We start from the raw sequence: 23,876 nt of genomic DNA on the forward strand, positions 1-23,876 counted from the left end.
AACGTTGCCTCTTTCGAAATCAGTGTTGATAGTGGTGATCTGTTGAGATGATCGGCGCTAGCCACAAAATATAACCCAAACTGTTAAGTGCATTTGGGGCCCGTAACAGATAAACTGTCTTTGGTGCGTACCGGGCCTTACGTGCACAAGAACATCCAGTCATCATTGTCGAAGCGGACAAACAGGCAGAGGCAGGACCATATTCTTATTACCAGCCAATGGAGATTTATGCACTTCAAGGTTGACTTCTTTGAAAGCGAAGGCTCGATAAGTTTGATGAAGCGGAATGAGTTTAGCCTTCAATAAGTACTATCTGTACTGGACTGAACTGCCACACTCTTCCTTATCCGTGATCTGATGCCAAGCACATTTACTCTTGAGGTCAAAAACACTGCCATGATTGAACAGAATCAAGGGCATCCTGTGGAAGGCCACTGAAGGGACACAGACACGCCCCAAACCTTTTACACAAATGTAATCTCTGCAGCTCCCTTAACTCAAGGTGACCAGGCACATAATTTACACATCGTCATGAGATGATGCTGCCCATGTTTAAAAAGACAGCACAAGCAACATCATCCATTTAAACCACAGAGTAAAAATGCTTCCAAAAGTTTGGAGGAAGCAGAAATCCACATGAATAGCAAATTACTTTGGCTGTATGGAGCAAGAGTCTAGAAGTACCGAGCACAGTTTAAATCAGCAATATTCAATTTGAGGCCCCCGTGCCACATGCGGCCCAGAACCGGCCCCCGAGTGGCCCAGCCTGACTGAATTGAATCGCATTCAAGAGATGCGCAGAGTATTTTGGTTTGCAGGATTTTAAAAAATTCCCAATGTTTGATACCATGAATGACAAAGCTAAAAAACGCAGTACAGGCAACATTGGGGGGGTTGGGGGGGGAGTCAGTTTCAACAATAAATTGTAAAGTTGACAATGAAAACCATCAATACTGATTTGAAATTGTTCATTATCATTTATTGATTTTAACATTTGTCCCACCTGATCATAATTGAATAGCCCAGGTCTAAATATTGGAACAACATGAATTGGGTCATTTCAAAATATAATATCAAGTTTGAATTAAACACTGGAAGGCTAAACATTCCAATGAGATCTGTTCAACGCTATCAAATTTACATGACTTTCCACTGCCTAACCTGTTGTTTGTATTGTAGGTTGACCCCCACCCCGCAACTCTCTCCCAAATTTCTGTTACTTAGGGCACACCGTCACAAGCCTGGAGCAATGTTTAGCTAAACCTGCTGTCTATGTAGGCAGGGAGAGTCCCCAGAGGGCTGAACAATCAGACAATTTCAAGATCATGAAGCATTAAACCAATCCCGGCAGGGTACACTAATTAAACAGCCGAGCCCAGCACAGCCAACCAATCCCCACAGAGCAATTAAATCCATCCCCTCTAAAACACTGTGGAACCTGTCTGGGGAAAACTGCTGAGGAGTGAGAGAGCAAGAAATGGGAGAGCGGGAGAGGGAAGAAAATATCATAAAATTCATCTGGAAAAAACACTACAGGAGGATTGCAATAGGAGGCTAACGAGGGAAATCGGGGTGGAGCGGGGCTGGGGGCTCTTGAATTCAGTTCTTTGTTCCTTTTTCACCTTTTGACAAAGATATAAAAGTGTCTTAACAGTCATTCATTTGTCTTGAAATGTTTTTGTGTATGTGATGGGAACCTCTATTACCACACTTAAAAGAGAAAAATAGTGACCCGCTTACAGTCTTCCCTTGCATATTTAATTAATCTTACAAGGTCTAGAAAGCACTCATGAGACCAAGCAGAACTAAAGAACAGCCTGAAGGTCTATATTACACGACGGCAAAGCTAAAAGATTCAAACCCTTGTCAATACTCCATAGCCCAAACTAAATGAACTGGTGACAATGGAGACATGACATTGGTGTTGTAGATTTGAGGAACAACCAAATTTATTCCACCGAAAAGCTAGAGAAGAGATGCATTATGCATCTTTGCATACCATCTGTTAGTATTCACTGACAGAATTGTGCATTTTTACGAAATTCTCCCCTGGAGGTTTTTTTGTTTTTTTTTTGATGAAACAAAGGGGTGATTTGGTGGAGAGGAAGCAAGAATGTGGAAGGGCAAGAATTTGAGTGGGAGTGCCTCATAACAAGGACGCGGGAGATAGTGTGGACTTGCTCTTTTCTCCACCGAACGAGTCGACATATAAATCACAAAGCCCCGCTTCACGTCTTTACTTCCTCTTCCTCTCCATTAAAAATGATAAACTATACCTCTTGAAGCCACTCGCTCGCTTTAGGACCCCAGTCTACACCTTTCTGTTGAAGCTGCACGAGTGCATGACTCAGATTTATTCTATGCCCTCGTATTGTTGGAGATGAATAAAAGAGTAATTAGCTGTGTGGCGGTGAAGGGGGGCGGGGGGGGGGACTGACACAACCTAGTCCCATCCATCAGCTTTTCGCCATAGCACACTTTCTATATTACACTGTAGAAATGTAGCTTTGTAACAATAATAATAATAAGTGGCCTACACACAAAAGACCACCATGCATCTTACAAACATGGCTGGCACGCACTGGTCTGCTTCTCCTGTATGGGAAAGGAAACACACTCCAGCATCAACACATGAGAGCAGCCGAGGTCCCCAAAGACAACCTGGCGAGGGTTAGAGAAGCATTGATCTCATGAGTGCACTGGGCCCAGAAGTAGCCACCCATCACACTATGCTATCATGCGTTACATGACAAGCAACATAAGAACACACGCAGCCATGACTCAGAAAGAATGAAATGGCCAAAATGAAAATCAAGTGGAACACGGCTACGGTCAGATGAGGCACGGTAGGTCGGGATGCGGCGACACAATGCAGGTGGGGTGGCGGGGGCTTTTGTTAGAAAGCCTGTGATATGAACAAGAAAGGACTGGTGCTCAATATGTGTGCACTGGCGTCAGCTGGTAAAAACAAATAAAGCCAAGGCCGCGGTGGAGAAACACAGCTCGATATGAACTCGCCGGGCAGGGGGGCCGGCTGTCGACAGGGAGAGGCCACCGTTTTATACTCATGCCGATGAGCCATTACCTCTCTGCTGATGCTTCCTACTGCCCGTGTGTGAGAGAAGAAGAGGCCGCCCTACCACTACAAAGCAGTCCTCCCGCAGACTAATGTGTCCCCTAAGTTTTGTTAAAGCTGGTTATTTACTCCTGCAGAGCAATCGCTTCCGCCTCAGGGCAGCAGAAGACCGCTATAAAAAATTAGGCATCTCAGTGAAGCACCGTCATCTACCAAGGGTACGCTTGAGCTGGGCGGGGGTGAGCTACTGCTTTGAGACATCGGAAAATATGGCAGACCATTCAAAACTAGATCATTGATGTAATCAGATCAGTGATAGGGAATGTAAGAGTATGCCAACTAGTATGCTTTTATTTATTTTTGAAACTTTCAAGACATTAAACAGCAAAGTAATGGACGACCATATTAACACATTCCAAAAACTTTAAATAATATTGATGTAGTGTATATTATCTAACAATCTTAAGCCACACAGCCGAAAATACTTATGAAGATGGAAAAGATGGAACCTTTAGTAAACGTTTAAGTATGTGGTATTTGTAACTGGGTTGTTCTCAGAAATAGTGGTCAGCCCCGGTGTTAGGGATGGTGACCCAATTTGAGAGTCAATATTTTTTTTCTCTTTAAAATCAATCATCAGATTTGACTGATTTTGAGGATCTGCCACAAGAAATTCTCAATTTGCACACATTGCAAGACGCTGTTGTACTACCTCCAGCTTCCACTTTTAAAATATGTCCATACTGAAGACATTATTGTTACATGACGCTAGCTGCATGTTAGCTTCCTACAACAACGACCGGAACGTTGCCCCACTGGCTGTGCTTACTCTTATGGTTCCGGCCAGGTTGCAATGTTGCACATTATCATCAAACACAGCATCAACAAAACAAATATCGTCCGTTGCCTGGAAAAAGGTCATGAAAATAAAGCTGATTGATTGATTGATTGATTGATTGATTGATTGATTGATTGATTGATTGATTGATTGATTGATTGATTGATTGATTGATTGATTGATTGATTCATTGATTCATTGATTCATTGATTCATTGATTGATTCATTGATTCATTGATTCATTGATCAGATTGCTCAATTTGCATGGCTGTGCAATCAAATGTTCATTGTTGTACAACTGATTGCATCGCAACAGCAATTGTTCATCACCATCAACATCATCATCATCATAAGTGTTAATATATAGGTGGGGATACTACATGTTGTGTATGTATGTAAGGGTTTGTATGTTTGAATATGATTGCATGCATTTGAAAGGCTATTAAAGTGACATATTTATGACAGACAATTCTGGCTTTTAGGGGGAGTATCAATTATTTGCATAAAACCACAACTCACAGTAAAGCTCAGTCCCAGTCCCCCTTATTTATAGGTGAATTCATGAATAGCAAACAGCAGATACTTGGGTATACCGGACACCACATTATATTGCAAAGCGGGAGCTATACGTTTTACAGTCTTTGTTGAGCTGTTTAAAACTGTGTTTAAACATGAACTGTGTAAATATAACTTGTGAGAAATGTGGCCGGTACGATTTCAGAAACAATGTCATCACAGCGGAGCTTATCAAAACACCGCACATACAGCAGCGTGAAGACAGGAGCAGAAGCATGGCAAAAAAATTTTTTTTTTAAAATGGATAGGTATGGAAATCTACTTGAAGGAAGGTCAGAGTGATTAAGCTGACATTAATGACAGGCCTAGTCTTCAAGTGTGAATGCTGAGCGTAGCTCTCTCTAAACCCATTTGTCATTCGTCTTCCAACGCTCAAGCATCTGCTTTGAAGTCTCTACCACTAATGCTACACAGTGAGGTTAAACAGCTTAACGCTAAAGTCTGTTTCACTCCTCTCACGCTCTAATGTTCCCTGTATTTATATATATTTATATATACTGGGGTTATTGCTCCTGGATTTCACATCTCAATTTGCCCCAGATGGTTGTGTAAAACTCTACTTCCTCGTTTTCCTTTGTTGGTAATGTCAAAAGAAAAGAGGGCCAGCCCAAAGGATGCCAGATTGTGACAGACATGGCCCACCCTTTGAGTCAAATAAGTAGTGGTGATAGTGAGGGGGCATACATTTATAAGAGGACTCGAGCCAGTGCGTTTACATTTAAAAGCAGCATTTAATCTGCGACACATTCCAAAGACCTGCCAACATGAGACAGTTGTGAAGGATGGATTAAAAAAACACAGTACGGTAGCCACTTTGAGGCTTTTTTAGAGCCAGCTCAGCTTGGAAACCAAACGATACAGTCATTAGAATAAATAATACACCATCGGAGGAGCTCAGACAGATTTACTCCCCACTACAATGAGATTACACTGAGACATGTGACATTAACAGTATCAGCAAACAAATATTTAAAGCATGAATGAATGAAAGACACACAGTGATTTTCACAGCCAATTTGAGATTGGGACGTTGGGTGTGCATGTGTGTGCGTGGAATCTACTGGCATACAGCTCACAGAGCGGGCTGGCAGTCGAGGCGTCCAGGCTCACAGGCAGCAAAGCAATTTCACTGTTTGGCAATACTGTTGTCTATGTGTGTGGATTAGAGCTGACACCAGGGCAACTGAGTCATGCTGAATGTAGTACCTACCGCTTCTGTTTGTGGTCGAAAAGAACCCTTCTTAAATTCATGGAAGAACGGAAACATGGGTCAAGAAATGGTAAGAAATTATTGAGGCACACATCACGAGAAACAACAGACGGCTGGATTTGAGTGAAAATAAGGGGAGGCACTGAGTGCAAGCAGATACAATGCGTTTTAAATAAATGCAGTATTTCAAATCCATACTGTACATGAATGCAAACTGAGCCAAAAAGTCATCAAAAGTGAAATCGACCACACCCTGTCAGTTTTAGAAAGGACTCTCTCTCTCTCTCCCGCTACCGCACTGGCCCAGGGTTCTTCCCTCGGCCTGGCAGGAGAGACCCTGACCTGTCCTTTTCGTGCCCGCCCACAGAAATGCCATCTGGCCGGTGTGAATGATTACCACAGCAACGGCCGGGTGACCTGAAGCCAGCGGGAACCAAGGTCACCCCACCTCAGAGCTTCTCACTCTCGGTGCCCTCTTTTCATCAGCCTGCAGGTGAATTATTCATCCTAAACAACTCAGAGGCACAACTCTACTGTGCCAACACTTCATATAATGAGAAAGTAAATGTTGCGGCGTTAACTGCTGATATAAATAGCCCCGACTGTCATGCGATAAACGCAAGAATGGCATTTGGGGTCGTGCAATTGCTGTAATGATTATGCATGTGGTGAAAAAAAATAACAATCGACTCAAATTTAACTGCAATAAAACAATGTGCGCAAATCGTACAGTGCCTGAGCTATCTTCAAATGGTTTGTGAGAATAAAGTCTTCAAATTGTTCACGCGTCAGTGCAAGAAAACAGCTCAGTCATGAATTCAATTTGAACAAACCTTAAACGCTGATTGTGACAAGGGCAATGGTTATTTTCATTCCCAAGGACACAGAGTGTTTGAATTGCAATGCATAAAAGCTTTTTAAAGTAGTTTAATTCATATTATACATCCGCAGCACGGACGACAATTTTGAAACTCTCCTGACTCATAAGATGATTAGTAAATCCGTTTCTGAATTACAACCGAAACTCAACAGTCCACAATTCAAAGTTATATTTGTTGTCCTTTTACCACTCTGCTTTTACCACTTCAATAGTGACTAGTAAATGTTAGTATTACTAGCCTCTTCTTGCATCAACCATATTAATGAGTACATGTCTCTACTTGGCAAAAATGACAATAATCATAGTCCTAAATAATTTGTAAGTCTGGATTCAAACAGTTTTACAGTAGGGATTTTTTTTTTTAATCAATAGTAGAAGGAAACAGGATACTGTAATCATTTTGCACTCGAGTTCCTGCTTTAGTGTAACTCACTACTTTAAGTCTGTGAAAGGAGAGACAGATCTCATGCATTACAGTTGCCGCCTTGGTGGAAAAATGTCAGTGATTTTATTTGTACTGACAGAGAGATATTCATTGAACAATATTCTTATTATTGCAGTTATTTTTTTTTACAGTGATGATGATGATGAGTACAACTGCTCTGCATCAAAAGTGACATGTCACAGGGGGGAATTACATGTGCCTCACAGAATGCAACATATTTCTTTTCCACTGCAATCATTCACATCTTAAATGTAAATATGGCAAACGGTGTAGAAAAAAATCAAGACTGAGGAACGGTGTAAGACTTTTTATACATTGGCATAACATGAGGTGCACAATGTTGTTTCGCAGAGTTGTATCAAAAAAAAAAATATTTGCAAGAACAATAACGCTATGTTTTCAAAAACACATTTGCTTTTCAATGGTTATTATTATGGTTGTAGTTTGATACTGCAGTATTTCTAATTTTGGTTTGGCCACTTTATGAGACAACACATTTAACACATCTCCCAGTGTACCAGAGTATTTTCTGCAAACCTTGCCCAAAAAAATTAACAATCTAAAATAAATTTGCATTATTAGCATGGCAAGGCAGATTATTTGATGCAAAAAAAAAAATTGCCGTTTTTTTTTTTTTTAATCTAATTAAATGCTGCAAGTGCAAGCGATCATATTTTGGGCCGATAGGTGAAGCTCTTGTATAGGATTAGGTAATGTATGTTTTGTAAGGATAATTAAGGTAATACTATTTTTGCAGACTGTAATGATAGGTTGGGGGATCTGGGGCAGCTGGGAATGTCACTACGAGGCTAGTCAGTGTTAAAAAAAAAAAAAAAAAATCGTAAAGGCTGATGAATATTTCTTGATCCTGTTAGGTGAGAGCCAGCCACAATCGTGTGACGGTGGCCCGGAAGAGAGGGCGGTCCAGCGGCCAGGAGCTGCAACAACACACGACACCACTACACACCAGATGTGATTGTTTCTGCCCGGTAGGCTTTGGCGAGGGGGTGGGCTGCCATGCTCCTGTCATTTGTCATGATACACGACATCAGTCAGACGGCGGAGATGGTGCCCTTGCGCCGGCCGAGGCTGATTTACAAACATTAGCGGGGAATACGATTACACAGCCCCCACCGACCCCCCGCACGAGCAGCCCTATGCGGCTTCGGGGGAGCGGGGATCCGAGAGGGAGGGCAGCGGAAACCACTGATGATTTCAACCAACAATGCTTTCTTTAAAAAATTAAAAAAAATGCATAAAACAAAACCGCCTGGTATTGTGGTTTAACAATTCAACTTTGCGTCTAACGGTGTGATCAAGCTATAACGACATGTCAGTCTGCAATAAAACAAACTAGTGCTCACCTGCCACATTCCCCACGCTAGCCGATCAGACACATTTCTGTGCCACAAAAGTCCACCAGATGATCGTTTAGAGCTTCAAAGACGACTCCCCCAAATCGTATTTGTTTGCTTATTGATCAATGGCAAACCTCGATGTCCAGTCCTCGCGTGCTTCCGTCAAATGTAACAGTACAAGCAAATGCCTTCGTAAAGAGAATAATAAAACTTAAAAAAAAAAACTTGTCAGCCTGCAAGCAGCAAAAAAACGACGTTAAATATGGGTTAAAGCAAAAGACCGGTGCAGCCAAGAGCACCGCGACGTCCGTCAAGCCAAACTGCATAAAACACGAAGCTGTGTGAAAAGTTACCATGCAAGAAAAGCGACTCGACGGCGCATTAAAAGTTTCCATACATGTGAGCACGGCGGTGCGAGCGGCTCACGGTCGACATTATAGCCAGAAAAAGCAAAAAAAAAAAAAATTACAGTGCTGTCCGCGGTGCTGATCCCAGATCGGTGTGGCTCGCTGAGGCTGTGCTTGCTCCGCGGTCGCTCCGCGCTGATCAATGATTGAACCGAACAAAGGCAGAACACGGATCAATTTCTAATAAGTAGCGATGCAAAGCACGCTGCTTTCACTCTCACGGTCACCTAAAAAGACCCGTGACACTTCCATGCACATAAGAGTAGTTGCCACCGGAAAAATAAAGCGAGAAATGAGGAAAATAGCACTAACCTGAAGCCGCCGTAGATCAAATTTCTTCCAATATTGAAACATCGATCCTACATCGGCGGCCATCTTGGGGGATATTGAGGAGATTTTTTTCAGTGGCTGCAATAAATATGTGGGCTGGATTCCCCCCCCCCCCCCCCCCCCCCCCAGTTAAAGCGCCTTTATGGGCACGAGTGCCACTTTGACAAAAACACACAACACGACTCCACCGATATGTATGTCATCACGTCTGATTCGAATGTTTGGAAGTAGTACGAAAGGGGGGGGGGGGGGTAAAGTAGATTTTGGCAGCACCACTTTAAAAGTAAACGCCGACTGATTGGGCTAAGCCCCCGTCCGTCCACAACATTAACTGGACAATTGAACTTAATTTTGCTTTGGCAAAGTTATCAATACTGACGTAAAGCCCGTGGTTAATCGATGGCGTCTGAAGAAAGGAGAGAAGGAGATGATGAGTAGATCAGTGCAGTTCAGGGAATTTAGCCAAGCCCACTTGTTTCTCTAGAAGCTCACTTTCTACATGGGAGTAGCCAATAAAATACATTATTGACCCGTCCTATCAAGTAATAGCCTATAGTTAACGTAATTACCCAAAAAAAAGTATTAGTTTGCTTATCAGTTTAATTGCATTTTACAGAATAGTATCCCTCCACAACAATTGATCATTTATACACCGTATATCCAAAATTTCAAGTAAATAACATGACTAAAAATGTTGATGTGAGTTTTCATCCTGCAAATCTTCGAATTTGAAACTTCTGCTTAAAAATCGAGTGCAGATCTGTTCATGGATTGCAAAACACACACACGCACGCACACACACTTCATATTTCCAAAATCTCCCCTGTATGAGATGAAATGTTTCGCAACTTGATCACTTATTTTATGTGTATTAGTATTAATGAAGCCTATCCGATGTTTGTATTTAGCAGCTGAATTCACATCCAGGCAAAAAAAAAAAAGCCTGCTTGCAGAGTTAAATGATATGCTTATTGTGAGCATAGACGGTCAGCTAACGGTTTGTCAAATTATTCATTTAGGCTTACAGGGCTTTCCTTCTTTATTGCTCTGGACATACGCTGCACAAATGATAGGTGCTCCCCCTGCTGATACCACGGGGTCAAAGGCAATGAAATGTACATGACGTCTAGTGCCATTACTTTCATTAAAACTTCAAGAGAATATTCATACCAAAGTTAGTTGTATTGATTTACACTTCCAGCCCGTGTTCTGATCACCAGCCACGCAGTTAACCCTCAACTTCTACTTGATATCCCATTTGAAAATAATGTCCTCGTGAGTAATATTGTATTATCTTGAGCGACATGGGATCAGATATTCTGCTACAGACAACACCTAGGAAAAACGTGAGAGGAAATTGTTAGTATTACATGTTTTGTTTCTTTCATTATTATTATTTATGACTCCAGGGCAAAGCTAGAGTGAAAGATTTCAAACTAATAGGTAATTGATGCATCAGGGACGCTTATATTAGTCTTAGTAAAATGACTGTCAGCAATTTGGCAAAAAGGATAATTGAATTGGTTCCTATAGTTTGTTTTGATAAGTTCTGCTGAAAAAGGCTGTCATTCAAAATCAAGCATTCATATCATTTATGTTTTAAAATGATATGCAGTGATTTGTATGAACACGCAGTGTTTCCTTGTGAAAATATATCAATTTTCTAGAAAACAATCCAACAAAGGGGTGAAGGGGCCATGTCAGATGGGAGTGAAGCAGATAAGAACAAACTATTCTAGAATATTGCGTTGTCTCTCTTCTCACTGTCTCTGCTCGGGACACTGCAAAAAACACCCTTTTCAGCAAAGTGGCTGTTGTTGACAACATTTACACACCTCATAGGAACATTAAGTTCTGGAAATGGAAAATAGAGCAAATTAAAGTTCAACATCGTCGGTTTTCAGAGGCCATAACTACTGACCACATTCAGAAACATGAAATTATTCCAGCTTCTTACACTATTGATGGAAGGGGGGGGAGCAACCAAGCATTGGTGCATTGTTCCTTTGTAATCTGCAAAAACGTCAACTTTTCTGTTGTATGCTAAGACCTAATGGTGTATGTAATGTTTTTTTTATACATTCAAGCATGCCCTCTGATTTTAAGCAGAGGTTTGCATCCCTACTCTGAAGTACTTTATTGAGGAAAAAAGAGAATTTTCTTTCTCATACAGATTTATTTAATTATTGTCTATCTGTACATTCTATCAAAATAATGGATCGACCTTTTTCGACTGGTGCTAAATACTGTTGGCTGGCGCTATCTAGTGGCCAGTATAGGTACATTTGAAACCCACCCAATTAAACGGGCTCACGTTTAAGTGTTCATGTAGAGTCCTCAATCATGTAGAGTCTTCAAAGATTTCACTTTAAAGTAAACTCCTCCAAAGTTTAAAAATGTGCAAAGATATTCAAAATACTCGTTTTTAAATGCTCAAATTGTATGGGATTTTTATGTCACTCCTGTCATTAAAACATAACCCTTGCCTTTGAGGGACTTCTGATCAAGTTGAGTTCAGTGTGGCTGTCATTCGACCCAGTTAAACAACACGTCGGCTGTGAGTGCGCGGAGTGGACTAGTCGGCATGAAAGGAGGGAAAGTTCTTTTAAAATTGTACAAAAATAATTACTAATTCAATGGCCTCACCACATCCTTCCCCGAAGACGCCGGTGGGAGCCAATCGGACCACCTGAGTGGTCAATCTGGTACCTAATATAATACCTATCGTTGCATGTCGTTTCCGTTTTATGGGCTCCGTTCCAGTAGGGGGCAGCAAAAGATTAGGGTGCTTCTCGAAAACTGCTGTCTGGCAATTTCGACAAGGTGCGGCAGTAAAAAACAGTCAAGGGGTATTTGCGCAGTCAAATAATCGTACACAAAATTTCACCATTCCCAGTGAAATTTAATAGTTAGATGTAGACATTTTGAGAGCTACGCGTATCGGTAACGTGTTAAGTTGTTTAAGGGTGTCCGAGTGGCTACTTCGAGACAGGCTCAAACCAACGCATTTGCCCTCCACCGGAAAACACACAGACGCTAACGTTTAGCGCTAATGCTAGGAGAGCTCGCAGTTGAGACCTAGATTCTATATCGTCGATATTTTAGCAGCAACACCACGATGGCCGATGTCGACAAACTCAACATAGACAGCATAATTCAACGTCTGCTAGAAGGTAAGTCTATTTTGTCCAGAACTGTGTTAACCTGGTCGATGATAGTCGTGCCGCTTCGGCTAGCCTAGCATGTTTGCCAACAGCTGGAGGAGCCTTCCAAATCGGGAGTTATTTTGCGACATAAATACGGACCACTACACACTTCTAACCACCGATGCGTTTATTTTATATTGCGAGCGCGTCATATGATGTTTGTGACGTGTTTACCAGTGAGAGGAGCTAAACCTGGAAAGAATGTTCAACTGCAGGAGAATGAGATTCGTGGATTGTGCCTGAAATCCAGGGAAATCTTCCTGAGTCAACCCATTCTTCTAGAGCTTGAAGCCCCTCTCAAGATCTGCGGTAAGCTATCCAAATCAAAAAAACACATCCATGCTCAACCTAAGGATGCATTGTTTCTCACTATTAACTCGATACTGATCATTGTCTGTTTCTCTCTCAGGTGACATCCATGGGCAATACTATGATTTGCTGAGGTTGTTTGAGTATGGGGGCTTCCCCCCAGAAAGCAACTACCTATTTCTGGGAGACTATGTGGACAGAGGGAAGCAGTCTCTGGAAACCATCTGTCTTCTGCTTGCCTATAAAATTAAATACCCCGAGAACTTCTTCCTGTTGAGGGGAAACCATGAGTGTGCTTCAATCAACAGAATATATGGCTTTTATGATGAGTGTGAGTCATCTTGTATATCGTCGGCCACAAGGCATATAATTGTCCAAGTCATATTTTAATACTTTTCAAGAAATAAACAAAAAAAATTAAAACGCGCTATTTTCCCCACCCACTTGTCAATATCAATTTAAAAAAAAAAAAAAATCTCTTTGCTAATTTTTTTTTTCTTCTTTTAAAAGAACATTGGACTATCACTTGAGCAATTATGCCATTAGGCCAACAATATGTTTCGTGAGGTTAATGTATTGTTTTTTTCTCAAAGTGGAATCACCTCACTGAATTTTGTGTTCTGATTTACTCCTTTGACTTAATTATTAGTTGAATTTGCTTGCTTTTCTTTGTTCTAGGTAAAAGAAGGTACAACATCAAGCTGTGGAAGACTTTTACAGACTGTTTTAACTGCCTCCCGATTGCCGCCATTGTGGATGAGAAGATCTTTTGCTGTCACGGAGGTGGGTTTTTTTCATATGAGCCAAAGAAAATATTCATAGAGCAGACTTGGATTCAAAAAATAAAATTGGTTCCAGACAACAGGTTTTAGTACTTGCAAAGTATTCACCTTTTTACGGTGAGGAAGGTTTGGTTAAAAAAAAATATTTTATTTTGATAGTTTGATCATTTGGAATGCACCAAAAATTCTGCCTAAATATGTCTTTAAAGGGGCATTTCGGCGGGCCGAAATAGAATATGGTGATGACGCAAATAAAAACCGTTACGCAATGTTGCACCATCCATCCTATATGTTCCTACAATGCTTTAGTGTCTCCCTTTAGAAATTGCATCATATCCGCATCTTCTGATCAGATTCGGTGGAATGTCTGCTTTAACATCTGCCATCATGGCCACCGCGGGTTGTTGGCAGAGTATGGCATTATCAAATACAAATTGCCCTGAGAAGTTTCCTTTTCTGAATGATGACTCGTTGTTCTGCTGTGACCTTGTTAATGGGCATTCAAAGATTTTGTAAGCTGTTCACAATCAAATACCCTGAGAACTTCTTCCTGTTGAGGAGAACCTTGGGTATGCTTCATTTAACAGAATAGTTGGCTTCTATGATAACTGTTGACTCCATTCAGGGAAGTCAGACTTGAATTGCTGATTCCATTGTTCGTGTAGTCCCAAGGCTCGACATAAGCGGTTTCACATTGCTGGTTTTGCCTCAAAATTAATATTTTGCACTTCATAAATACATATTGAAGAGCAAAACTGAGACTCGAATGCTGATCGTTAAGTGTATTCAGAGGATTTTCACGCTCACTTGAAAGAGCAAGCACATATTTGTCAATAGTCACAAGCTGCACGGAGCCAAGTCGCTACAGTAAGAAGACGAAAGAAGCCACACTTAGTTTTTTTCTCATTGCCAATTTTAACTAGACAAGTTATCTGAATGCTGTTTTGCTTTTTGAGTTTTTTGTACTCTAACTTGTTTTGTAGCTGTACGAATAGTAAATAGAGGAATAATTAAAACTTTCTATAATTACATTACAGCATAAATCACTCTAGCGTTGCTTCGAGACAAAGTAAAATAAAAAAAACACAGAGCAAATTTCAATAGAAAAATTTTGAGTTTACGTGCGTGCTGGAACTGGTACACGGTGCTACACTAGCTTGCACTCTTTGCCACTCAATCATCAATCACAGGACTGAATGGGATTCCTCCTTAGTTTTAAAACAGTTTTCTGAATGTTGTTAAATTGTTGGGACATAGACAGCTGTCTCTTCTATGGAGAAAAAAAAAGCAAAGCCTTTTGAGTCCGTCGCCTTGGCTGTGACAATTTTTTGCAGTGTGGTTTTAAAGCAAACATACTTCCTAGTTACGTTGACGTCAGTCTTTTATTTGTCCTTGACTGAGTGAGCTCTGTGCAATTTGGCAAATGAAGTTTAAAAAAAAGCACATTGGCAGTAGAGCAATGTTTATTTGTGCTGGTCTGCTCTTTTTGTACAGGACTTTCTCCTGACCTGCAGTCCATGGAACAAATCAGACGCATCATGCGCCCCACTGACGTCCCTGACCAGGGTCTGCTCTGTGATTTGCTCTGGTCTGATCCGGACAAGGACGTGCTAGGTTGGGGGGAGAATGATCGAGGTGTATCATTTACCTTTGGCTCAGAGGTGGTGGCCAAGTTTCTGCATAAGCATGACCTGGATCTGATCTGTCGTGCCCATCAGGTGATTTTAAGACTACAAATGTGATTTATTGTTTGGCGTAGTGTATTGAACAAGAGTTTAAAATCTGCGTTTGTCTTTGTTGCAGGTTGTTGAGGATGGCTATGAGTTTTTTGCCAAAAGGCAGCTTGTCACTCTGTTCTCTGCACCAAATTATTGCGGGGAGTTTGATAATGCTGGCGCAATGATGAGTGTTGATGAGACCCTCATGTGTTCTTTTCAGGTAAGATGCTTTGGCATTTTGTATTTATTTTAAGCCCCTGCCCTGTGTTTCTTGTAATTTTTCTAAATTGTTCAAAAACTTTCAACAATACATTTTTTTTATACAACGAATTGCTATTTTTCTTCGTGAACAAAATGTAACAAACCAGGGTTTGGGAGGGATGGAATACACTAGTGCTCTTCTAAATGCCGTAACTTGCCAGATAAAATTTGACCCTCATACTTCTTTCTCTTTTGAACTCATAGATTTTGAAACCAGCTGAGAAGAAGAAGCCTAATGGAAGCCGCCCAGTCACTCCTCCTCGCAATATGGTCACCAAGCAAGCAAAGAAATAAAATCAAATGTAGGGCTGGACATGAGGCAGCCACTACTATTCTTTTGTCCTTTGCATTTGAGAGATTGGTTAACCTTAATGTTGCCAGTACTGTTAAGATGTCCACTCCCACCCTTTGAAAGCAAAATATGTTGTTGTTTTGTCCACAGGGGTCAATTGATATGTCACCATGAAAACCTCAGGTGTTTTGCACTCCATTTTGCAGCTACTCTTTGCCACATATGACTGTTGACTCATGAAAATCATAACAATAATGCTACGTATGCACAGGAATGCCTTGTTTATAGCTGTGCACAATTTTATCAGTTTATTCTTGTCATGTTCCCCCTCTTGTTCTTTTTCCAGTAATTATTAAAGAACATTAACAATAGAAGCAGCCACAAACACCACTTTGCTGTAAAATTCAAAGTCTATTTACAGTCAGTGTCTTGTAACATTGACTCGTTGTATCACCTCACATTTTTATTAAAGTCTTGTGCTAAATGACTAAACAAGATCTCTTTTAATGTAAATCTTTCTAATAAACTGAGTGTATTTAAGGGGATATTGATGTGAATGTCTTTTTATGCATCCACTTTGAGGTGTTATTACACAAGTATTATCCATGTACATCATCTGGAGCAATTTTATAAGCTCCTGCTCACCAGAGCTGCTGATTATTAAATATGTTCAAATATGCAGAATGCTACACAACTGTGTTTTGCTAGGCATGCTCTGCCAACCAGTCAGAGGATAGAAAAATGTGACATTATCAAGGGTATGAGTTTAAGGAGGAATTTGAAATCCCATTGCTAATGTGTAAATTAGGTTACATCAGATGATTCTGAAGGCCTGGCCAAATTGATTTGATAGATTTTGCTCTGTAAAATGGTGAAATCTGATTGGGAAAAAGAAAAAAAAAAATAGGCAAAAGTACTGAAGCAATGCAGCCAAGAGAAAGCATGAAATGAAGAGTATAGGCTCATGAATGAATCCAAATTCGAGGAATAGGCATTGGAATTTACCTTAATAAAATTGAGCAATAGGGCCTCTCCAGATTGCCCGAAAGGCAGAAGCGGTCTTTCGCCAAATTCATTTCATCCATTAAAAAAATTCCAAAGACTTCTATGATCAAATACATTTTCATATTGTTAAAACATGTAGTGTTTGTAATGTAGCAGTTTTCATCTCTGTGTGTTACATTAGTATATTACATTACATATGAGAACAATACCCACTTAATAGAGTTCCCAATTCAATAGCATTGTTTCCAATTAGATCACAGATGTCCATTGCACATTTTATGATATGATGAATAATGGAAGGAAGGAAGGAAGGAAGGAAGGAAGGAAGGAAGGAAGGAAGGAAGGAAGGAAGGAAGGAAGGAAGGAAGGAAGGAAGGAAGGAAGGAAGGAAGGAAGGAAGGAAGGAAGGAAGGAAGGAAGGAAGGAAGGAAGAGGGTAGGGTGTTGTGGGGGACTTCAACCTTTTATTTATGAGACATCCTCCATTCTCTATACCGTTTATCCTCAAGGTCTTCTGTAACACAATAGATTCAAATGATCAACTCACCAGCAAGGTCTGATGACATTTGATAATGATCCTGAAACAGGGGGGGGGGTCAATGGCCCTTGAATTTTGATCCTGTTGCGTGTTGTTTGAGATGTCCATTATTGAGCAAGGAAAACAAAGATGTGGAGTAACAGTTGATTCTTTATTGGCAAGATCTTGGGTTGTTTAATGGCAGCCAGTACACGAGACACAGCTTTAGATATATCTGAACATGAAAAAGTATACGAGTTTGTCTAACTTAACAGAATATGTACACATTGCTGTTTCACCCACTTCAATACCCCTTTTGACCTCGAAAGAGGTCAACCAAAAAACAAAATCTCAGCCATATCAGAGGAGAAATGACAAAGAGAGCAAGAGCACAAACACTAACACTTAGAGAGTAAATGTTAGAGGATGGGGCGGGGATTGCGAAAGGTGAGACATGATGAAAACTTCAAACAATCACAGCAATAAATCACAGAAGGGAACCTGAAAACATCTCCAGTGCGGTCCGTGTCGTCAGTGACTCGGCATAGACGGCCAGCCGGACGGCATGTGAGGTGCGCTCCACCACTCTATAGGGACCAGTCCACCTAGGCTCCGTCCACCTCCTCTTCAGGACCTTCAGCCAGACCAATGGGGTTATCCGGATCTCGGCCTTCACTCCTGGGTCCGCTGCATTCTGTTCAGCAAACCTGAAACCGTATAACTGGACAATAGGTCTGAGATGTGTGAGAGAGCGCTTACCACCCTCTGGATCAGCAACCGGAAGGGTAGAAGCAGGTCCATGAAAACAGCGTCCTTTCTGGAACTCAAAAGGGGTGTGCCCAGTTCAGGCACACCAATGCCAGAGGGACTGCCCGAACCCATTTCAAATTTGTCTCTGCCATCAATTTCTCCTTCAATATGCGGTTAATTTTTTCCAACTTGGGCCTGCTATTGAAGGTAATAAACTGACCCAAATCTATATTTTAAACCCAGCATGTTTTCTACATGCTGGAGGTCTTTGTTCTTAAGGTGTGTGCCATTGTCCCACTTGACAATGCGTGGGAAACCATGTGTCGGGATGTAATTATGAACATCTCCTCGCTGGCATGGATAAGCCTCTTGCCAACCTGAGTATGCATCTACAATAACTAACAGATATTGTTGACCACTTACCTTCTGGACCATATGTGGAAAGTCCATTCCCACTTCCTATCCAGGTAATTTAACATTTGGGGCCTCTTCATTGAGGATACTGTCCCGCACCCTGGCCAGGATTCGTTGGTGGCATCAGGTGTGGGTTCGGAATGGGTGGAACATTTCAAACAGCCAGAGGACAAATTCAAACTTTTGAAGTTTATAGAGCTCTGGTGTCTCCAGATGTTACCGATGAAACATAAAATGTTTCTAATGCTCTTTAATGTGTTTCTTCTTTCAGATTCTTTTTTCATATTTGTAACTCAAACGTGTCAGACACTGTCGGCAGATGTTCATTTCTTTAGCTGTCAATAAATCATTGTATAAGCTAATTTCTTTTTTGATTCCATGGTGTATTTTACTGAACAATCAGTAATTACAGTGCAAATCCAAATTATTGCTATTATTATTACTATTAATATGCAATTATTACTAAGATCAGATTCTTCGGGTAAAATTGCAATAATAAGGTGACTTGCAATAATCTGTGACTTGACTTGCCCAAGAAAAAAATGACTTGGGACTTACTTGAGACTTTAAGGTTAAGACTTGAGACTTACTTAAGACTTGCACATGTGTGACTTGGTCCCATCTCTGTTCAATACTTCTCCACATGATTCCACATTGTTCAATGTCATTCTGTACAATTCACTCTCATTTTATTTCATGATTCCAAGGAATTCCACATGCTTTCATATTTTGTCCTTCAGCATTTTGACACAAATTGCTTCATCTATTTTTACTGCAAAACGATAGGAATTGGCTTCACTTTCGGAGGGGAGTTAAATCACCGTGCAGCTCAGCTTTCTATTTCTCCTTGTAGAGGTCTCATTTGGCTTCAGATATGGTGTGACAGGCCCGTTTTGATTGGTTAGCTTTTTTTCGGTGCAGATCATCATCATAGCTTGTCACACCAAACAGCCAACCATTCTAGGGTGTTCTGATTGACATTCTCGGAGGATATGCTCGATGGTCTGAGCGCCCTCTCCGCCATGTTATCAGTGGGCCGAGGGTTTATCCTTTTACCACCCACAAGATCGCAATTGGTTGGACTGTTTTGGCGTGTAACGTTAGGATTGGTTTCCTTACGGATTAACAGGGTCACGACCAGAACCTTCCTAACAGAAAGCAGGAGAGCAGGGTTGAATCACCACAAAAGAGCAAGAAAGAAAAAAAATTGTCATGCTTGCTTCTGCTTTTTCTTCTTAACAAGTCTTGACAAATATAGGGGCTAAAACCTTAACATGAAAAGCTGAACAAAACTAAACCCTAAATAGACACTAATAAGAACTTAACAACTTTCCCTTAATATGAATTCAAAGTAATTACAGTTAAAAACCAAAACTAAAACCAAAATAAACATCAAGTATAATGAAAATTACAAAACTATTATCATCCCAAGGCCAGTTAACTATATTATCATTGGTGCAAACACTCGTGAAGTCTGCTCAAATCGAAGGTGAAAACCTTTCTCCCCAACACTCGGAATTCTCAATAGAGACTCTTTGGCAAGTGATTGAGCAGGCAACAGGGTTAGGCGTGGGCTACCGTGTGCTTCATTAAGCTTCCCCTGTGAGAGAATTTTTGGCCGCAAACAGAGCATGAAAAAGGTTTCTCACCAGTGTGGGTTCTTGCGTGAATTTTTAAGTTTCCCTTCACTGCAAATCTTTTGCCACAAACTGAGCATGAAAAAGGTTTCTCACCAGTGTGGGTTCTTGTATGAAGTGTTAGACTTGACTTCACTGAAAATCTTTGGCCACAAACTGAGCATGAAAAAGGTTTCTCGCCAGTGTGGGTTCTTGTATGACATTTTAGGTTTCCTTTTTCTGAGAATTTCTGGCCACAAACTGAGCATGAAAAAGGTTTCTCACCAGTGTGGGTTCTTGTGTGACCTTTCAAGCTTTGCTTGTGACTGAATTTCTGGCCACAAACTGAGCATGAAAAAGGTTTCTCACCAGTGTGGATTCTTGTGTGCCTATTTAAATGTTCCTTTTGAGCAAATGTTTGGCCACAAACCGAGCATGAAAAAGGTATCTCACCAGTGTGGGTTCTTGTGTGACCTTTCAAGCTTTGCTTGTGACTGAATTTCTGGCCACAAACTGAGCATGAAAAAGGTTTCTCACCAGTGTGGATTCTTGTGTGCGTATTTAAATGTTGCTTATGAGCAAATGTTTGGCCACAAACTGTGCATGAAAAAGGTTTCTCACCAGTGTGGATTCTTGTGTGCGTATTTAAACGTTGCTTATGAGCAAATGTTTGGCCACAAACTGCGCATGAAAAAGGTTTCTCACCAGTGTGGATTCTTGTGTGCGTATTTAAATGTTGCTTATGAGCAAATGTTTGGCCACAAACTGTGCATGAAAAAGGTTTCTCACCAGTGTGGATTCTTGTGTGCGTATTTAAACGTTGCTTATGAGCAAATGTTTGGCCACAAACTGCGCATGAAAAAGGTTTCTCACCAGTGTGGGTTCTTGTGTGTCTTTTTAAACTTCCCTTGTCACTGAATTTCTGGCCACAAACTGCACATGAAAAAGGTTTCTCACCAGTGTGGATTCTTGTGTGCGTTTTTAAATGTTGTTTATGAGCACATTTTTGGCCACAGACTGAGCATGAAAAAGGTTTCTCGCCAGTGTGGATTCTTGTATGCATTTTTAAGGTATACTTCATTGAAAATCTTTGGCCACAAACAGAGCATGTAAAAGGTTTCTCGCCAGTGTGGATTCTTGTGTGCGCATTTAAATGTTGCTTATGAGCACATTTTTGGCCACAAACTGAGCAGGAAAGGTTTTTCTTTCTTGTGTGCATTTTCATGTGTTGTTTCAAAACACTGTTATTAGCACAAGATTTCCCACACTGAGAACATTGCCTGTGTTTGTTTTGAGACTCATCATCACCAGCAGGACCATGTGACGACACCTCTAATCTATCTAATGGTGGAGCTGCTTGTGATCTTCCACAGTGGTCTCCATCACCTTCTCTGGTCATCGGTTGACTTGAGCTGCAGCTTGGAGGCTCCGCCCCTTTGCTCACCTCCCTTTGAGCCTCATCGAAACTCGTCACAGGAACACCAGTCAATGTCATCTTGCAGGTATCCTCCTCTTCCTCCTCTTTAATGTCGCAGGAGTCCTCAGCCTCCTCTTGACTAGAAGGCCGCTCTGGCTCTTCCTCCTCTTTTATATTGCAAAGAAACTTCTGCTCCATTTGTTCATTGAAGTGATGGACATCTTTGCCCACATCTTCCTCTTTAATGCAAGTGCGCTCTGGCTTTAGCTGCTTCGGACGAATAGCTTTACTGATGTCTGCAAAACAAGACAAACACATATGAAAGTTACGGTTGTAAAGAAACTGGTCAAACCGATAGACTTTTTCAGGTGCTTACGTATTATCGGGAGGACCTTTACGTATTATCGGGAGGACGTAAGGACCAAAGTATCTTGCCGGCTGAACGAACCTGTCCGAACAATCACAAAATGAAGCTCTACTTTGGCTCGCGCATTTTCTGGCAATGTAACGTCAAGTCATGCAAAAAGAAGGTGAATATGCGAGTGAACAATTGGTTTGCCGACAGTCGTTTGCCGTTCGTAACTGCCGTCCGTTTCTTCTACTGTTGAAGTCACTTTTGGAAGCAATTGCGACGTTCTGGCCTCCGGAATTACAAATGTAATGTTATTTTATTGTTTTAACCTTTTCAATAAATAATTTACTTTAATTTTTGAGTCGTTTTTTTAAAGGTCCTCCCGATAATACGTAAAAGTCCTCCCGATAATACGTAAGCACCCTTTTTCAATCTCTCTAACACACATGACACTGGAAGAGGATTCCTAATAGAAACTAGACGTGTACTAACCTGCTCTGCGCAACACAACGTAAGGCTGCAGCCAAAGACGTTCCTGTTGTAGACGACGACGGCCCTTTTCCTCCACGTACTTTGCTTTGGTCCTTGCAGACATTTTCACACTACAATCACAACACTTGTTCAACGATGTTTGGCTAATAAAAATGTCTTTTGGGCAGGGCGAGCGAGCGATTTGTTGAAGTAATTGTATTCATTTTACAGTCAAACCTCGGTTTCCGAACGTCGCGGTTCTCGAACAAATTGGAATTTGAGCAAAAAATTTTAGATTTCTTTGCTTCAGTTGTTGAACCTCGCGAGATGAGCCGGGAGGACCCGAAAAACCCGACCGCGCGGCCCGGATGCCGACTGACTCTGGGGGACTGAATCTCAGGGGAAGCCTTGGCCTGCCAGACCAGGAGGCCTTATCTTTTACGAGTTTACGACTCTCCTTTGAACCAAGTATTTCCTATTCAGTTCAAGGAATGTCTTTTGATCCCCGTCAGCCGGATGCATCCTTCCTGTCCTTATGTTACTTTTGTGTTTGTTTTGTAAGAAGTCTTCACTAGCAATGACTAGGGCTTTTTTGAGTAGGCAAGATGTCCTTTGTTTAGTTTAAAGGGACTTCATTCATTTTAGTTAACTGTAGCTTTGATTCATAGATTTTAGATGATCGAAACTGGTTATATACAGTTTGAAGTAGTCACATTAAAGTTATCCCATATTTACTCAATGTTCGTTTAAGGAACTGTATACCAGGAACGGACTTAAAAAAGTTCTATTCTTTTAAATGGGAAAAATATATTCGGAATTCGACTGATTCGCTTCTCCAACGGATTGTGGTGGAAAACCAACTGTATTTTTGCTATTCTTGTTAAAATCGTACTTACACGTGAACTGGAAATGACAATAATAACACAGTGAAAGCTAAATTGAGTAAACTGGCTATTTCAGAAGTGTGTGTCAAACTGGTAGCCCTTTGCCTTAATCAATACCCAGGAAGTATTAATTATTTAAGTATTTTCTCGGTTTAAGAAAGGTTGGTGACCCCTGATCTAAAGTTAGCACTGTGGTAGCTGCCATGCTAATGAGAGAGGAACTGCACTTCTGTACTGCAACCAAGCCGTACTACAAATTACGTTGCTAACAAAGTAATTTAGGAACATCGTTGTAACTTACCTCTTTCGTCGTTGCGGTCGTCAAGTAACTACTGTTACTGATTCACCACATAAGTTGTGGTTATCTGATGCAGCTGAATGGAAGGCGATGGGTCTGTTGTTTTTTTTAAACCTTGCGCCGTTTTGTTGTCGTCGCATTACTTCCCGTCGCGTAATGATGACGTCATTTGAGTGCGGTCTTGAACGCCATCTAGCGAAGGACCGTGGGAGGTTTAATGTTGTTGTGTCCCAGCAAACAAACCAAGGTAGCATGCAAAAATCTTTCAGCCGCTTATACGTCATTGGTGCCAGATTCAAGAATTTTTATTGGCCAAGTTTGAGCATGCCAAACAAGGAATATGACTTCGGTCCATCTCAGCCTCTGTTCAACATTTAACAACACACAGAACGTGTGCGAAAATTGACAAACATTCTCCAACATCCCCTGATCTTAAACTCCCAGGAGGGCAAGGAGAAAAAACTC

At 41.1% G+C, this 23,876-nt stretch overlaps 3 protein-coding genes across 6 annotated transcripts in view; 1 reads left to right on the forward strand and 2 right to left on the reverse strand.

The window, feature by feature from the left end:
* Positions 1-9,165, reverse strand: part of cux2b (cut-like homeobox 2b) — an 82,383-nt gene extending 73,218 nt beyond the window's left edge. The window contains exon 1 of one of the 2 annotated variants that reach the window (XM_085910397.1): positions 9,103-9,165. In XM_085910397.1, coding sequence (XP_085766523.1) covers positions 9,103-9,165 — 63 coding nt within the window. Of the gene's footprint in view, positions 1-8,389; positions 9,053-9,102 lie in introns of those variants that run through there. The other variant, XM_085910398.1, reaches the window with a different exon arrangement.
* Positions 9,166-11,873: 2,708 nt separating this feature from the next.
* On the forward strand, positions 11,874-16,233 carry LOC147057719 (serine/threonine-protein phosphatase PP1-gamma catalytic subunit A). Its single transcript, XM_085909993.1, has 7 exons — positions 11,874-12,293; positions 12,504-12,635; positions 12,736-12,966; positions 13,314-13,418; positions 14,912-15,135; positions 15,221-15,355; positions 15,601-16,233. The coding sequence occupies exons 1-7, from the start codon at positions 12,239-12,241 to the stop codon at positions 15,688-15,690; spliced, it is 972 nt and encodes a 323-aa protein (XP_085766119.1). The 5' UTR covers positions 11,874-12,238; the 3' UTR covers positions 15,691-16,233.
* A 2,807-nt stretch (positions 16,234-19,040) lies between these two features.
* On the reverse strand, positions 19,041-23,577 carry LOC147057720 (uncharacterized). 3 transcript variants are annotated; one of them, XM_085909723.1, is made up of 3 exons: positions 23,415-23,577; positions 22,251-22,360; positions 19,041-21,702 (listed from the first exon to the last, which is right to left on the reverse strand). In XM_085909723.1, exons 2-3 carry the CDS (start codon positions 22,351-22,353, stop codon positions 19,937-19,939), a joined length of 1,869 nt encoding a protein of 622 aa, XP_085765849.1. In that variant the 5' UTR covers positions 22,354-22,360; positions 23,415-23,577; the 3' UTR covers positions 19,041-19,936. The 3 variants fall into 3 exon arrangements, with proteins under 3 accessions (XP_085765849.1, XP_085765850.1, XP_085765851.1); XM_085909724.1 differs by having other exon boundaries at positions 22,251-22,342; positions 23,415-23,568; XM_085909725.1 differs by lacking the exon at positions 22,251-22,360 and having other exon boundaries at positions 23,415-23,568.
* Between the last annotated feature and the right edge of the window lie 299 nt (positions 23,578-23,876).

Source organism: Syngnathus leptorhynchus, chromosome 4 (genome assembly GCF_054491065.1).
Source record: "Syngnathus leptorhynchus isolate UIUO chromosome 4, UIUO_Slep, whole genome shotgun sequence".
Classification (NCBI taxonomy): Eukaryota; Metazoa; Chordata; class Actinopteri; order Syngnathiformes; family Syngnathidae; genus Syngnathus; species Syngnathus leptorhynchus.